This window comes from Lampetra fluviatilis, chromosome 38 (assembly GCF_964198595.1).
Source record: "Lampetra fluviatilis chromosome 38, kcLamFluv1.1, whole genome shotgun sequence".
Lineage (NCBI taxonomy): Eukaryota > Metazoa > Chordata > Hyperoartia > Petromyzontiformes > Petromyzontidae > Lampetra > Lampetra fluviatilis.
Window position 1 is genome coordinate 10929816 of NC_136312.1, and position 16098 is coordinate 10945913.

At 49.2% G+C, this 16098-nt stretch overlaps 1 protein-coding gene across 6 annotated transcripts in view; it reads left to right on the plus strand.

The window, feature by feature from the left end:
- LOC144945650 (hepatocyte growth factor-like protein) overlaps positions 1–16098 on the plus strand; it is a 54829-nt gene that overhangs the window by 23430 nt on the left and 15301 nt on the right. For 5 of the 6 annotated variants that reach the window (XR_013639700.1, XM_078874204.1, XM_078874206.1 and 2 more), the window contains 5 exons: positions 3006–3120; positions 6238–6374; positions 7569–7601; positions 9812–9929; positions 10768–10845. Coding sequence is in view for 5 of the 6 variants with exons in the window: in XM_078874204.1 (XP_078730330.1) it covers positions 3006–3120; positions 6238–6374; positions 7569–7601; positions 9812–9929; positions 10768–10845 (481 nt within the window). In the remaining variant the exon portion in view is untranslated. The remainder of the gene's footprint in view (positions 1–3005; positions 3121–6237; positions 6375–7568; positions 7602–9811; positions 9930–10767; positions 10846–16098) is intronic. The other variant, XM_078874205.1, reaches the window with a different exon arrangement.

Genomic DNA, 16098 nt, shown 5'->3' on the forward strand with positions numbered 1-16098 from the left:
TCTGAAAAGCACTTGCCAGATATATAGCAGCTGCATGTCATGTAATGCACATGCACGGTTTATTTACCTAAATAAACTCGAAACGTATATGGCACGTGCAGAGATGCGCACACCTGTGCAAATTCTCCAGATAAGTCTACACGACACACGGTACGGGGTGAGCGGTGGGCGCAGCGGGTGAACCTGCAGTGGAGCGCGATGTCCATGAAATACGCATCGTCCGTATCACAACGGCCGTGATAGATCCCGTGACGTTGTTCGAAATAGAGTCGCCCACCTGTGCCGGCGTCGTGGTCCAAAATTTGCCAAAAAATGAGAGAGAGAAAAACATGGAGTCGCAAATTCCTGAATTGGAATAGCCAATGGCAACATCGCCGCCGACTCACAGGCCCGTGCCACGCCACATTGTGCTGCACACAGGCAGCTGCCATTGGGGGGCCCCTAGGCTAAAAAAATCAAGAAAACTGAAGTTTGGGCATTTGAATGATTGATATGAAATTTAAGGTGCTTGGAGATGCTGGGGCATTTAATTGGCCAATAAGTGGGAACACTTGTCTCTAATTCCCTATTCGTGCACAAAAAAAACCAGTCTGCATAGAGGACGTAAATAGCCAGACTTGCGTCAACTTTGATCATGTGAAGAAATTAAGCGGAGTGTCACAACTTAATCTCAGCGGCTGTAAAAGAGTGGGGCGTCGATTGCTTGACAAGTCTTCATCTCAGGCGATTCGTCTGCGAAGAGGAGTGACGCGCAAGAGAGAATTACATAACACTTTACCACCACGAATATAGACAACTTTTCTCATTAACTCTGAAAACTGGGAAACTACACTTAATACCAGCCTCCCCACCAAACTAATTGTGCAGGACCCTTGTTGCACAAGACAAATACACATTCGCTAAAAATATCAAATCAACGGATGGTAACACGGGACTGCAGATTAGGAGAAAGGGGATAGGGGATGATGATGGTGATTTCACGAGATTAGTTCACCTTCACATTATTAAGTAAACAACACTATGTGTACGCGTGATATTAGTGAAGTGAAGTGTGGATGAGGTGGTAGGTGGGGTAGATCCGGCGATCCTGAATTTAGCTGCCCGTGATAAAACCTGTCTCTCAAATCTAGCGAGCGAGTTCATAACCTCAGCAAGCCCTGGCGTCGAAATGTTTGCACCCAAAAAAAAAAACACCCATTAATTATTTGATTATTCTCGTCATCTGGAGTATTCCACGTCAGAGAATTGTGTGAATGTATTCACGTGAGTGAGTGAGTGAGTGTGTGGGTGGGTGGGTTAGTGAGTGAGTGTGTGGGTGGGTGGGTGGGTTAGTGAGGGAGTGAGTGAGTGTGTGGGTGGGTGGGTGGGTTAGTGAGTGAGTGAGTGTGTGAGTGGGTGGGTTAGTGAGTGAGTGAGTGTGTGGGTGGGTGGGTTAGTGAGTGAGTGTGTGGGTGGGTGGGTAGGTTAGTGAGTGAGTGAGTGAGTGTGTGGGTGGGTGGGTTAGTGAGTGAGTGAGTGTGTGGGTGGGTGGTGTAGTGAGTGAGTGAGTGTGTGGGTGGGTGGGTGGGTTAGTGAGTGAGTGAGTAAGTGTGTGGGTGGGTGGGTGGGTTAGTGAGTGAGTGAGTGTGTGGGTGGGTGGGTGGGTTAGTGAGTGAGTGAGTGTGTGGGTGGGTGGGTTAGTGAGTGAGTGAGTGTGTGGGTGGGTGGGTGGGTGGGTTAGTGAGTGAGTGAGTGAGTGTGTGGGTGGGTGGGTTAGTGAGTGAGTGAGTGTGTGGGTGGGTGGGTGGGTTAGTGAGTGAGTGAGTGTGTGGGTGGGTGGGTGGGTTAGTGAATGAGTGAGTGTGTGGGTGTGTGGGTGGGTGGGTTAGTGAGTGAGTGAGTGTGTGGGTGGGTGGGTGGGTTAGTGAGTGAGTGAGTGTGTGGGTGGGTGGGTGGGTTAGTGAGTGAGTGAGTGTGTGGGTGGGTGGGTTAGTGAGTGAGTGTGTGGGTGGGTGGGTGGGTTAGTGAGTGAGTGAGTGTGTGGGTGGGTGGGTGGGTTAGTGAGTGTGTGGGTGGGTGGGTGGGTTAGTGAGGGAGTGAGTGAGTGTGTGGGTGGGTTAGTGAGTGAGTGAGTGTGTGAGTGGGTGGGTTAGTGAGTGAGTGAGTGTGTGGGTAGGTGGGTTAGTGAGTGAGTGTGTGGGTGGGTGGGTGGGTTAGTGAGTGAGTGAGTGTGTGGGTGGGTGGGTTAGTGAGTGAGTGAGTGTGTGGGTGGGTGGGTGGGTTAGTGAGTGAGTGAGTGTGTGGGTGGGTGGGTGGGTTAGTGAGTGAGTGAGTGTGTGGGTGGGTGGGTTAGTGAGTGAGTGAGTGGGTGGGTGGGTTAGTGAGTGAGTGAGTGTGTGGGTGGGTGGGTGGGGTTAGTGAGTGAGTGAGGTGAGTGTGTGGGGTGGGTGGGTTAGTGAGTGAGTGAGTGTGTGGGTGGGTGGGTGGGTTAGTGATGTGAGTGTGTGAGTGTGTGGGTGGGTGGGTGGGTTAGTGAGTGAGTGAGTGTGTGGGTGGGTGGGTGGGTGAGTGAGTGTGTGGGTGGGTGGGTGGGTTAGTGAGTGAGTGGCAGCTCGCTGGACTCTTGCACGTCGAGTCAGCAGTAAATTCACGAAGGGATCGTTGCTTAAAAATCCCGCTTCATTTGCACCCGCAGTATTTAGGACAGAAATTAGAGTTTTTAAAGTGTGGGATATTTGTATGTACGTTGAACTTTCCTTCGCACCGTACGTTAGCCAACCGCGGGCTAATCGGAGGTGCGGGGGAGGAATATTGCAAATTGTGCTCGACCGCACGCCCGAGGCGGTCGGAGCGACGGCACTTTCTCGAATCTGCTTTCCCGTCGTTCTCCACCATCCCAGTTCGGAGTCGTCTGCCCGTGACGTATGTCACAGTGCAGGACTACGCGGGCGACTGCCGCTGCGCTTGTTGCGACATTTCGCTGCTGCTTGGACCCTGACGCCGCGCTTTACCCGTTTTTCGTCCAGCGTCGTTGGCAGAGTGCTACAGCAGATCGGGCACGGCCTACCGGGGCGGCGTCGCCACCACCCGACACGGCCGGCAGTGCCAGGCGTGGAGTGCGACCTTTCCTCACAAGCCCTGGTGAGCAGCTTGATGTCTCCTCACCAGGCCCATCGGGGCTCTGTGATACTCTGCGTGTGCCTTTGTGTTTGCGTGTGCGCACGTTTTGTGTGGTGGGGAGCGGTGGCGTAGCGGTTAGCACCACTGTGCTACGAAGCCGGCGACCCGAGTAGGATTTCCGCTCACGGCCAACACCAGTGACGATTATCTGAACGAGTCCTGGGTCTCCCCTAGGTATACTCAGCCTCAAATGAATAACTGGCACGGTGCGTCAACATCGCCACCAGGGAGACAAAGGCGTGTCTTCTGCCGGCCTTCATAGGTGTTCGCTAAAAGCACTTGCTCCGACAGTCTGTTAGGATATACGGGGCATATTTGTTTTTTTTGTCGGCTGAAGGCTCACAGAGAGCATTGGAGCGGTGGCTTCGCTCGCCGCATTGCTATGCCAGCCACCTGGGTTTGGTTCGCGGTCCCGAATAACCGAAGTGGCAAGTGGCGAGATGTTAACTACCTCGCCAGGTATACAGGAGGCCATGGGTTCCCTAAACATTTAGAATCAAAGTACGTTTAGAGTATTTGGGTGCTATACATTTCCACGTGATGATAAGCCACTTCGTTGGGCTATCATTTGTGGCCAGGTCGCTTCTGAAAAAGAGCGAGATAGCTCAGTGGGCCTTACCTGATAGAATAAAAGTTGTTTCGTTTAATAGTTTAGCTTTGTTCCCACGTGGACGGGTGGTGATGAGCACTCCTTTGTGACGTCATCATCATCATCGTCATCGTCAGCTGCGTCACGCTGGGCGTTGATTGCAGGGGTTTCCCGCCTTATCGAGGCAGGATGTCGGCGTGGACGGCATTTTTAAAAAATGTGCCAGAGTACAAAAAAAATGTCCTCGATTATAGATTTTATTTCATTGATCGACCTCGTGGACTAAATGCGAGGAGGTTTGCGTTGGTCTATCCCATGACGACTCGACCTGAAATGTGTGCCCTGTCGCGATGGGAACCAGCATTTTGGGATAAAACAAAGGCAGGTGGGAGCAGTTTTTTTGTGGCCACACCACACCCTCGTGATCTGTGCCGGCCTTAATAGGTGCTCGCCCGACAAACGCCGCTTTCTGCTAGAATCTGTGAGGCTAAACAAGGAGGTATTTATATTCTTGGTTCTTTCGGTAAAGTCACGTAGAAGGGAAATAATAAAATAAAATAAATATATTTATTAAAAGGTCTTTGCTGGATAACGCGGGGGTGCTTGTGTTTTGACGTACCAGCCCGTCCATCGATTCGCCCTGAATGTGCCGGGGCCTCATCGGATCTTGGAAGTTAAGCAGCGTGCAAATAGAACGCAAGATTTTCCTCTCTGGCTAACGATCAAAACCAGGCGGGCAGTCACTGGGGGGTCATCACCGTGTCAGCAGGTTGGCGCCGTGGTAACACTTGTGCCTCGCAGCCTATGCCCTGGGTTCGATTCCCAACGCGGGCACCTTTCTGCGTGGATGTTGCACGTTCTCCCCTCGTCCTGCACGGGTGTTCCTCCGAGCTGCCCGCTGATTTCACCCAAAAGCTAACAAAGCGTAAAATGTGACTGGCACTGACCCAAGCTATCCCAATGACAATAACTGCCTGATCAATATCTCTCAATGGGCTCTCTCACTTCCTGTGATATCACAATAACTGCCTGATCAATATCTCTCAATGGACTCTCTGTGATATCACAATAACTGCCCTGATCGATCAGAAGGGCTCCTGCACGATTGGAAAGGAGCTTGTGCACGGTCTCTGTTTAAAAAGGAGAGACGTCCGTGTGCGAGTCGGAAAGTTTTTGCTCAGAATCATCATTCTCAACGAATGTGCCACGAGGCAGCCTGTCAGCTTGGGGAAGAGACACGATCATTCAGACAGCCAGCCAACCAGCCAGCAGGCACAGATATTTATCAAAATGTAATCGGATGTAATCTACCGAACGCTGGAAAAGAGGAGCAAGGACTTATGCAACGAACTGCGGTGACTAATATTGATTCTTCATGCTCGGGGTACATGCACTGAATTGCGTGTGTAAGGATCGATGTGTTTTTTTATGTATTTACGCGAGCTATGCACATGTACAGCCTAATTTTATCATTCCAATGTTGTTTGAAGGCCTCATCATACCTTGCAGACCGTGAGATACATTTTGACGATACTTCACCACGGTAGCCAGTGCGGATAGGTGAAGGTGGGAGTCATTTCTGCCCATACCACCCTCTTTGCTGCAACGCCGTGCTGGCCTGACCAGGTGCTCGCTAACAGCACTTGCCCCAACAGCAGTCTACAGAGAGATCGTTCCGTGCATCGGAGTGTGTGTGGGTGTGTGCATGTGTGTTGAATTAACGCAGCACTTGCCCCTACAGTATGTTAAGGCTATATGGGGGATCTTTGTTGAACTACTTTCGCACCGTACACAGCCAACCGTGCTCATCGGAGGTGATGGGAAGGACAACAAACTAGTGAGGACTTGCTGGTGTTCATTGGGGCTTGCCTCCATGTCAGCCTTCATTCCCGCTTGTGTGCGTACATGCCTGTCTCAGAGTACACGTGCGTGCGTGTGTGCCAGCTATACCCCTGGGGAGCGGTAGTGTCGGGGTTAGCGCGCACCGTGTTACGAACCCGGCGACCCGAGGTCCATTCTCACTCACGGCCAACATCAGTGACAAAATATCTCAACCAGTCTTGGGCCTCCACGAGGTTTACTCAGCCTTAAATGAGTACCTGGTGCGGCGTGTGAACATCGGCACGGTGGTGCTGGTCACCCACCCCTTTGTAATTGCGGCACCTAAAACTCTGGATCTTGTCGCCCTTCGAGGTCAGACGACGAAATCTTCAAATCTCGACTAAAAACGTATCTCTTTAAAATAGCTTTCTCGCTTTCGTTATTTTCAAACGTCTTTGAATTCTCCTTATTTCCCCGGTTGATGTTAAACTATTTTCCACTTTCCGTGCAAAGCACCTTGAGAACAATTGTTTAAGGACGCTTTGTAATTTTTAATTGTTATCATTTGCCGTGTCGTCCTGTCGTAGGTCTATCGGCAACAGCGCTTGCCTCCGACGCTCTGTTAAGGCGATGCGGTGTGCGGGGGGGGGAATCTTTGTCTTTGACAGGTATACACCCAAGAGCCACCCTGGAGCTGGGCTAGAAGGCCACTCGTGCCGCAACCCCGACGGGGACCCATGGGGGCCTTGGTGCTTCACCTCTGACCCCCATCTTCCCTGGGACTACTGCAGCGTGGAAGCCTGTGGCAAGTTTCCCTGCCCCCGCCACCCGCTACACGCACTTCGGCGTGAAGATGGTTCGTTCGTCCCTCGCCCGTTGGGCGGCAGCGCAGGTGGCAACGCCTCGCGCCTCACAGCAAGAGGCGCCTGGGTTCGATTGGCGACTCGGTTTGTCTTACCGTGGAGTTTGTACGTTGCATGGGCTTCCTCCTACTTCTCCGGTTTTCTCCCTTAGACAGCTAAAAACAAAAAACAAACACCGACAAAATTTGACTGCAAACTCAACTCATTCGTCAATAACACTGTGGCCTTGAAAAGTATGACGAATATTTAATATAAGCGACGTTGCGGGCAATGGGCCTTCGTCAGGCAATGGGGCCTTCTCGAAAATACGTGCGTCATGAGCCCGAAACGTCGCCTATTCAAAATGTTCAGTTTTTTTAATTTTAAGGCCACAGCGTTGTTGACAACAATGTGCGTTGCGGTTTCTGTTGCTTGTGCACCACTGCCAGCCAATGCAGTTTCGCCAAAGTAATCTGTGCCATTGAACCGGCATTGGCCAAACTTGCTGTAGAATGAATGACTGCACCTGGAAATTACACGGTTGGGATTACACAAAGTGACATTGCCTGCCCCCCGCACCCCCCCCCCCCCCACCAAACTGGACAGCTGTAAAAAAAGAGCTTCATAGCTCATCGGATTTCTCCAGGATAAATAAAGGTTCTAATTGTGACTGCGAAAGCTTGGCAGGACCCTCCTGAAAGAGTCTCAAGTCACACCAATTTTATTTTATTTTACAAATGTGGCGCCTTCCTGGTACAACTTTGCCACTCAGAGCTCCATCACATTCATACTCAACTATAAAAAATAAATACAAATAATAAGAAATATATATTTCCATACTATCTACAGTTGCTTTAAATATTTAAAAAATTCAAGCAAGTTGAGGCTGTGAGTTCGTTGCTGTTTGCATAAGCAAAGATAAGTATTTTTGAGTTGTCACTAAACGTTGTCAGAATCAGAATATGTATTTATACTAGAGGAATCCGATGAGCTATAAAGCTCTTCTTCACATATGTCCAGTAGGGGCACAGGGTCAGAATGTTATAGTGTAGCGATGACGGAGTCGAGTGTGTGGATTTACTGTCAGACGACTGCCAAAGCGTCCAGATTTCTGGAGATAATGCAATTTGTTTTTATTTCTTTCTCTCCTATTGCAGATGGACACGACCTACACATACCCAATACATCCAGTAAGCAATGTACACGTCTTCACATTTGCCGTCGAAGGTTGAATTTAATCACAAAATGAACCACAGAAGGCGAGAGTGCCAAGCAGTCAATGTAAACATAATGACGGACTGAAATTACCATCCGTGCAGATAAGATAATCTTGGGCGGCACTGTCACTGCGCATGCCTTTTGAGATCAAAAATCAGTTTAATGAGAAAATGTTTGTCCTTATATAAAAAAAAGCGAGTGTTAACTTTTATTCAGTGCACTGACCATGAGTGTGAGGCATAATTTTAACCAATGAATTCCTACTCCCTCCCTCCTCCAACACTCCCATAATTTCACGTGGTGTCTTTCCTCATTGGCCTTCTGTCCTCTGCTCAGTGATAGCCAACGACCTGACGCATTGTCCGTTGCCTGCGACAGCTGCCTCCCGGCTTGCTTGCACTTTCGTGGGCGAAAGGCACTTTCTAGCGACGCGTGAGGAGGTGATGAGCGTTGAGCACGAGCAGGATTTCGAGCAGCGAGACAGAGAGTTCTTTCAGACGGAGATTAAAGCCTAAGAAAAAAATCGAATGTTCCTGCCCATTTTACTTCAAGGGTGTCACGTGGAGAAATCACTTCCACTGTGTAGGTTTGTTTTATTTTTGCTACGTGTCTTCGGGGTCGTTAACGCTTGTTGTTCGTGCACGGGGTCCGACGTTTCGCGCCACGTGCCACTATCGGGAACTTCTTCGGGAACTGAACAAATTCAGTTCCTGAACAAGTGTGCGGTACGTGGAGTGAAACGTCGAACATCACTCCGAACAACGCATGGTCCAACTGATAGTACACTCTCGTCAATAACACCGTGGCCTTCAAAAAAGTATATAATTGGCGATGTTTTGGCCAATTGCCTGTTTTCATGGCAACATTGTTTCCTCTGTCCTCTGTATTTAGCTGCTATAAAGAAGGTCCGTTGCCTGAAACGTAAAAATGTGTTTTTTATAAGGCCACAGTATTGTTGGCGAACGTGTTGGGTTTTTGTTGTTGTTAAGTGTGTGGTTGTGCACCGCCGGCAATTGCAGCATCGCCAGATAATTAGCAAAGATACATTTAGAGAGCCAGAAGAGAATTAACATTCCCTCAGTCTCATCAAGGTCACTCATTGCTTTCCATGTCAAGCGACGGACTTTTCCCCATTGCCGCTTTTGTGATCGCTCGGTTGGTGTGAAACGCTGCTTAGGTTTGGGGGAGGATTCATTTTCGAGCTTTATTGGACAGTCCAGTGAGTTGTATTTTAGTTAGCCTTGCCAGATGTGCTCAGTTAAATTCGAATGAAAGGATTACGTTTTTTTCACATAATAATCAATTATCTAAATTGCAGTAATAAAACAGACGGCGGCAGTATCCTGACGAACTCAGCTTTCCTCTCGCCGCTGTTGACGGGGAAACCTCGAGGGGCTTGCGTTGGACCGAGCCCAGCTGCATGTTGCAGCAGTAGGCAATGGTGGCTATGCCGTACTGATGAGCCGTAGTGAGAATGAAACCAGTATGCAATTGCCTCGTTATTCTCCTACTGCTGCTGTTGCTGCTTCCGCAAAAATGTCCACAATCTTGGGGTGTCCTTCACAAGGTTGTGAACAGAATGTGCCCAATGTGATCTTGACATATGCAGCATTCCTGTTGTGATTTTGCTGCTGAACACACTGTTTTACAAATATTGTATTTGTTCCGGCCTGCAGACATTTTTTTCCTGTCTGATGATTATTGGCCCCTTAAGTTATAAAAGAGCTTAAATATTAGAAGTCAATATTTTTCTCGACAAAAGCGAATGTCTCTTCCGGAAACCCGACTGGCTCTTGCGTGGTTCAGCGGCAGAGCCAGCAGCCCGCAATTGGAAGGTTCGGAGTTAACAATCCTGGTCGGGGGTTGATTCAAACCCATCACCCCCTCCACCCCCCCGGGGGTCGACAAAATAGGTACCACTTTGTGTGAAGTCAATAGTTGTTGTCCTTTGGGGAAAATCTACACCGCCATAGGAATGTGGAATTTCCACTACTGACTCAGGGTTGTAGACAGGATATTTATTTACTTAGACAATGAACACCAACGCCTCAATTCTCATTTCAGCCAGGAAATCACTTTGGGTAAACTCGTGACACCGGTTACACATTGTTCAGTGGCTGAGCCAAACAGCGGTGTGCGAAAAAAATAACGACTGACATTTCACACCGTATCTCTTGTTGAGTTGCTCTTCCTTCAAGGAAGCACAATTGCGGCCTGAAGCATCCAAGCCAAGCACTGCTGGTGCGCATTGCAGGCGGCAGGCGCTCTCACTCGCCCTGGACCGTCAGCTTACGCAACCGGTAATGAAGTGGTGTCACGTGACCCACCCACACGAAGCACCCTGCCCTTTCTCGTTCTATAGATCCTGCCACAGGGTCACCAGCTGAGCCCCCCCCCCTACCCCTCTGCTGAAGAGTTCAGCAGCCCCCACACATGTTTGATACGGTATAATATTTTACATAGGGGTGGCCAGAGCACAAACATGTTGCGACTGCTACTATGACCCTGCAGCAGTCGTAGGTGCTGCTACTCACTACCGGCACTTGCCCCAATGGTCTGTTGAGGCTACACGGGGGGATCTTTGTCCTTTTTGCAGCGTAACAGTGCACCGAGTCTTGCAACACGTGCACCTGCCTTTGCAAGCCTGCAGGCTCGCCGCCATAATCCCCGTGGAGGGGTAATGCACGCATTTTTCTCGCACTGAACACACACTTAAATACATAAATAAAACATCAGTTTTTGTATTCATTTATTAAAGATCCCTTCCCCTACGGCTGTATGACGGGTGGGGGGGGGGCAAAATAAGTGGAGGATAGAATGACAGGGGCCAGACCCACGGGGCTGCATGGGGACATGGGGCCGTGCCTTCGATATGCCGATGCCGGATTAACCCAGAGCCTCAGCCGTGCCACCAAAGCCACCTTTCCAGCCGTCATGGAAACGCAGCAGCATTTGAGGTACAGGCAGCGAAAACCTTCGGCCGCGGTGCGAATCGTACAATCGGCAATATGGACGGTGTCCGTTTGGGATCTCGTTGCAATTGGGCACTCCGTTGCGTTCACGGTGGTCACGAGGCACATTCATGGAGCGTTCGGCACCCTGGTAACCGTGGCACGCTCGCGCACTCCCCTCCCTTAGGAAGAAGAAGCACTTCTGTGGAGGCAGCCTGGTGGATGAACGATGGGTGCTGAGTGCCCGCGACTGTTTCGTCTCTTGGTGAGTGCCCGGCTCAGTGCATGCACTTCAACACGTGTCATCCACGGAGCCTCAACCCACTCTGTTTCCGTTGGTAAACAAATACCCGAATTCATATTCTTTTGGTCTTTCGGTAAAGCCACGTAGATATAAAAAATAATAAAAATAATAACAATTATTTTTTACATCGACGTGGCTTTACGGAAAGACCCCAAAAATATGAATTCCTGCAGTCACGTCAGCTTTAAGTTAAAATACCCGAATGTATGCATTCACGTTTCGGCTTCTTGCGCCGCCGTACGTAAGCCAACCGTGCTAATCGGAGGTGCCTCAACGGATGAGGAACAGCAAAAACGACACGAATGTTCTCTCTCTCGTCGTGACCAGCGGCTGACCTCATCATTGGCGTTGAGCTTCTGAACCACATTGGCTGTTGCCGTCGTGCGCAAGAATAGAATTGCACCCTCTACGTCGTATGAACGATTGGGCAGTTTACTCTGTCGCTCGCCTGTGCGTCGCGGGGCACGTCGAAGTGGAACAACGAAGATTACTGTTTTATTTTCTGAATGACGGCCACGCTGTACAGACGACGCAGCCCTTCTGCATGTATATGCTAATGAGGAGGCACATGCGCCCTACAGCAGCCGAGTACATTTCACGCTGCAAGCGCCATCGCGATGGCTCAGCTCATTTGTATGTAGAGTCTGTTTTGTTTTGCAGGAAGGGAAGATGAAATTGGGTGGTAGTAGTAGAATTAATAATAATGAAAATGATAAATGAAATGTTTATCTCAGAATTGCGTGACAGCACGGCTCATTGCGCTGTGTGCACCTATTCATAGTTGCAGTTTTCATTTACCCCTACACCCCCCTTTAGAGACGAATTCTGTTTACAAAACAAGTCGTCTGACGTCTGCATTAGGCCACGGTCAATGTCGAGAGATCATCGAGGCCAATGCCACTGATCATGACCACACCTCCAGTGCCGGATGAAGCTGTAGCATACGATATAAAGGGGCACTAAATAAAATCCATAAATAATAAAACACATTTTTAACTTGCATAGTAAAGTACTTGTATTTTTTTATTTGCTATACAGCCAGATAACACGACAAATCGCTAACCTTAAACAACCAGTCGTTCATAAAAGTTGAAGGCGGTATAGTACTATAGTAATAGAGCAAGTGCAGAATCACTGAACCAGAATTGACAGCTTGAAAGCATTTATTGCGGGGCCTTTGAAAGTGCAGGGCCTGTAGCTACTACATGTGTAGCTACTTTTGCTACTAGGATCATCCGGCACTGCACACCTCGCTGCTTTACTAAATCTCACCATCGCTTCCTACTGCTCGATCCTGGAGAGATTTCAATATCAACACCCTGGTATCCCAAGATCCACCGACGTCTGGGTGCCACTCGCAATGTCTGTTCATGGTCAAGAGATTTGACCCGGAGCAGTTGTGGCTATGCACGTTGGCCTCTAGTCCAGCGCTGTGGAGGCAGCAGCGTGGGTTGGAGGATCGTCGTGAAAACTCCCCGCGGGCGTCGAGGAGGCGATCGTCCGCCTGGCTCGCCACGAGAAGGCAGTACAGCAAAGTGCGGGCGAATATCCTCCCTGTCCTTCCTGCATGAGGATCGAGATTTGCCGCCTCAAATGTGCGGGTTGTCTCCGGGTGGCTCCAGTTTCCTCCTGCGTAGATAAACACTCAGAATCAGAATATGTATTTATACTGGAGGAATCATACGAGCTAGAAAGATATTTTTCACAGATGTCCAGCAGTGGCAGGTAAGAACGTTAACACAAAAAAAGTACAAAAACATAATAGTCGCGCAAAGTACAAAGTAAAACATCACTCGTCGCTAATCGGCCTGAAAATCTCTCAATTTGTGCGACTGTGCAGCGTCATGAGATGCACTTTGCATTCAATTAATAGATCGACCTTTATTCCTTTAAAAGGCGACTTTCCCCAAAACCAAGTCCTTCTCCCCATTCATGAATTATGAATGACGTTACATGCAGGAGGAGGAGTGGGGAGGGAGAGGAGGGAGGGAGGAGCTCATTAAAATTAATATTATCAAGGCCAATGCCACTGATGCCTTCGCACCTCGCCGTCACTTCCTTCTCTCTGCCAGATGCCACCGGTGTCCCACAGCCAACACCGCCACCTCCAAGGTCTGCTCTACAGGGTCCCACCGTCTGCCTTGAGACCTGCCCCCCCCCCCTCTCCATCCTGCGCGCCCAGGCCCCTCCCAATGCAATCTCCCCCTTGTCACGATTGTCTTGCCCGTCCGTATTACCCACTTTTTATAACTTTCCAGTAGATGCTGTATATCAGCGCACTGCACGCACAAGCACAGTTGCCATATACACATAAATTAAACTATTAATCATACTAAAGGTTTTTGGGTTAGATCGCGTTATTTATAAATGTGTCGTAACCCTCCACCACCCGACACGGCCAAACAGTAAAAAAAGTGTCACGTTTGCAAAGGACAAAATTATTCACTTCTTTAGCCCACTGGTGTGTTGAAGAGCGAATCAACATCATTTAAAATTTGAGTAGTACGACGTTTCGCTGGTAATTACATCCGGCTTCAAACGTGACAATTTTGTTACTCTTTGGTCGTGTCGGTGGTGGAGGGTTGCGACACATTTATACATAACGCGATCTATCCCAAAAACCTTTATTATGAATAATATTGGTCGCGAAAGCCCACGTGTTAAACTATTAAACTGAACTATTTTTTTTTATTTAACCAGGCCTCTCTGAGCTCTTTTTCAGAGGCGACGTGGCTATCACAAATGATAGCTCAAACGAAGTGGCTTATCATGTGGATGTGTAAAGCAGCCAAAGACTCTAAACGCTTGTTTCTAAATGTGGAGGGAAAACCCGGAGGACACGGAGAAAAATCCACACGACCACGAGGAGAACATGCAAACTCCAAATATACAGCAGAAGGCGTCAGGGTCGGAATCGAACCCATGAACCTCCTGCATACCAGGCGAGGTTGTTAACATCTCCTAACCACCGTGGTACCCCTAAACATCCTCACGTTACGCTGGAGGGGAGCAGGCAAGGGCAACTTCCGATATGACCGCACTACTTCGGATACAAATATACCTTCGCCGTGGCCGGGAATCAAACTCAGGTGTTCCAGCTCAGAGGCCAGTGCAGTAACCACCGCTCCACCCCGTGTACATTGTACGTAATACCAAACTATGCAGCATGTATGTGTATGAACTTCTTTCGCACCATATGTAGCCAACCATGCAAATCGGAGGTGAGAAGGAAGAACAACAAACTAAATACAAAAAGCAATCTTACATTTAGCAATTTTAAACAAATGAGTTATTAATCCAGATTTGAAAGTGCATAGTTCCAGTGGCTTCCTAATATCAGAAAGAAGAGCATTCCAGACGGCCGCAGAAGCCCATCTGAAAGCGCGCGATGCTGTGACCGTCTTTGTTTGATAGCAAGCCAAAAGCCGCCGCTGCGAGGATGACCACCGGAATTTGCGTGATGGTGGTTTATGTTCCTTGACGAGATCAGCAAGGTTATTGCGGTTCGCTTGTGGCAAGCGCTTCGTGTGCAATGAGCGCGACCTTGGCTACATACGGCGCAGTGGTGCACACGGACAGCCGGTCTCCAACCCCCTCGGGCCTTGTTGGGCTCTCAGTGTTTACGTCCCACGGTCCAGAGAGTTGGACTCGGTTGCTATTTAATAGAATTTCCGTGATTCACAAAATCAGACCGTGGCATTGTCGGGATGTTTGGAGCGCTCTGTTAATGCCCACGGCTGAGAGAGGCATTTTTTGCAGGGTGACTTTAGCTGGAAGATTAATAAACATCTTCACTCGGTTCAAAGATGTTCCCGGTTACGTATCAAAATAACACCTTGTCCTACGACATCGCTGGCAATTATTTAATACTGTCAAGCAAATACTCCACGCGTGTTAACGCGTGCAGTTCTCGGGCGTGTGTTCTGGTTGTACCACATGTCCACTACATCAGGCACAACTGGGAAAAGCCCATGTATGAATTCCCTGCCAACACTGTGAGCTGTTTTCACTCCCCCGCTGTGTAATTAGTCAATTAGCGGATTTGTTTACCCATTACGACCTCACGATTGAGTCAGAAGACTTTTCTAGTTCTAGTTTGTTGTCCTTCCCTCGCACCTCCGATTAACACACTTGGCTACGTACGGTGCGAAAGAAGTTCAACATACACACACATACAATGGTCCTGTTTGGCCAAATATACATTTTCATTGTTATTTTTTTAATCATTTCCTTTTCTTGCGAGTCCCAAGCGTATGAGATGTTACGAAGAAACGAGTAAAAAATCCGCATGGCTTTCACAACGTCCTTCTTGCTGTGCTGCACTCTCGAGGCAACCTCCGCCACCTCACGCCCCTCTCTCTGCCACGCGCGCGGCCTCGGTGCGATGCCGCTTCGATAACAATCTCGAAGAACCTGTGATCATTTTGCGCGGCGTTTTTTTGTTTGCTGCGAGGGAGGGAATTTCCACCCGGTCCACGCTGATTTACATCGCTAAACGAAGTGGCAAAACGCCGCGTGGGGTATTTAATGGCAACCGCCCGCCAGGTCGAGGTTTCCAGTTGTTCAGCCCCGACAGACAAATTTCGCCAAATCAGCACGGACGCCCGACGCTTTTAAGGATTCATTGAGGGACCGCGCGCGGCGCATATAAATCTCGAGAGACGACGTAACGAGGGCTTTTGCGGAGGTCGTCTGTGCCCAGCAGAGGACAGTGGAGGTGTGAGAAATCCCCCAAAGGCACTTGCACAGGGATGATGAGTCAAGGTCAAGGGGTCATCGCGGCTAATTCTGTTGGTGCCACGGAAAGTCGCCATCACTTCCCCGCACCTCCGATTATAGCACGGTTGGCTACGTACCGTGCGAAAGAAGTTCAACGTACATATGTCTCGATCCTGTAGTTGCGTGGTTAACACCTGGCCTGCAAGATCCACTCACCTCTGCGTGCCGCTGCAATTTAACCTGCCCTCCTCCACCACCCTTGCATATATGAGAATCATAATATTTATTTATCCTGGAGGAATCCGATGAGCTATGAAGCTCTTTTCTTCATAGATGTCCAGTAGGGGTGGGTCAGCAAACCAACCATTGTACTAGTGCCGGATTATCCTAGTAGCAAAAGTCGCTGCACATGTAGTAGCTACACATGTAGTAGCTACACATGTAGTTGCTACACATGTAGTTGCTACACATGTAGTTGCTACGGGCTCCGCACTT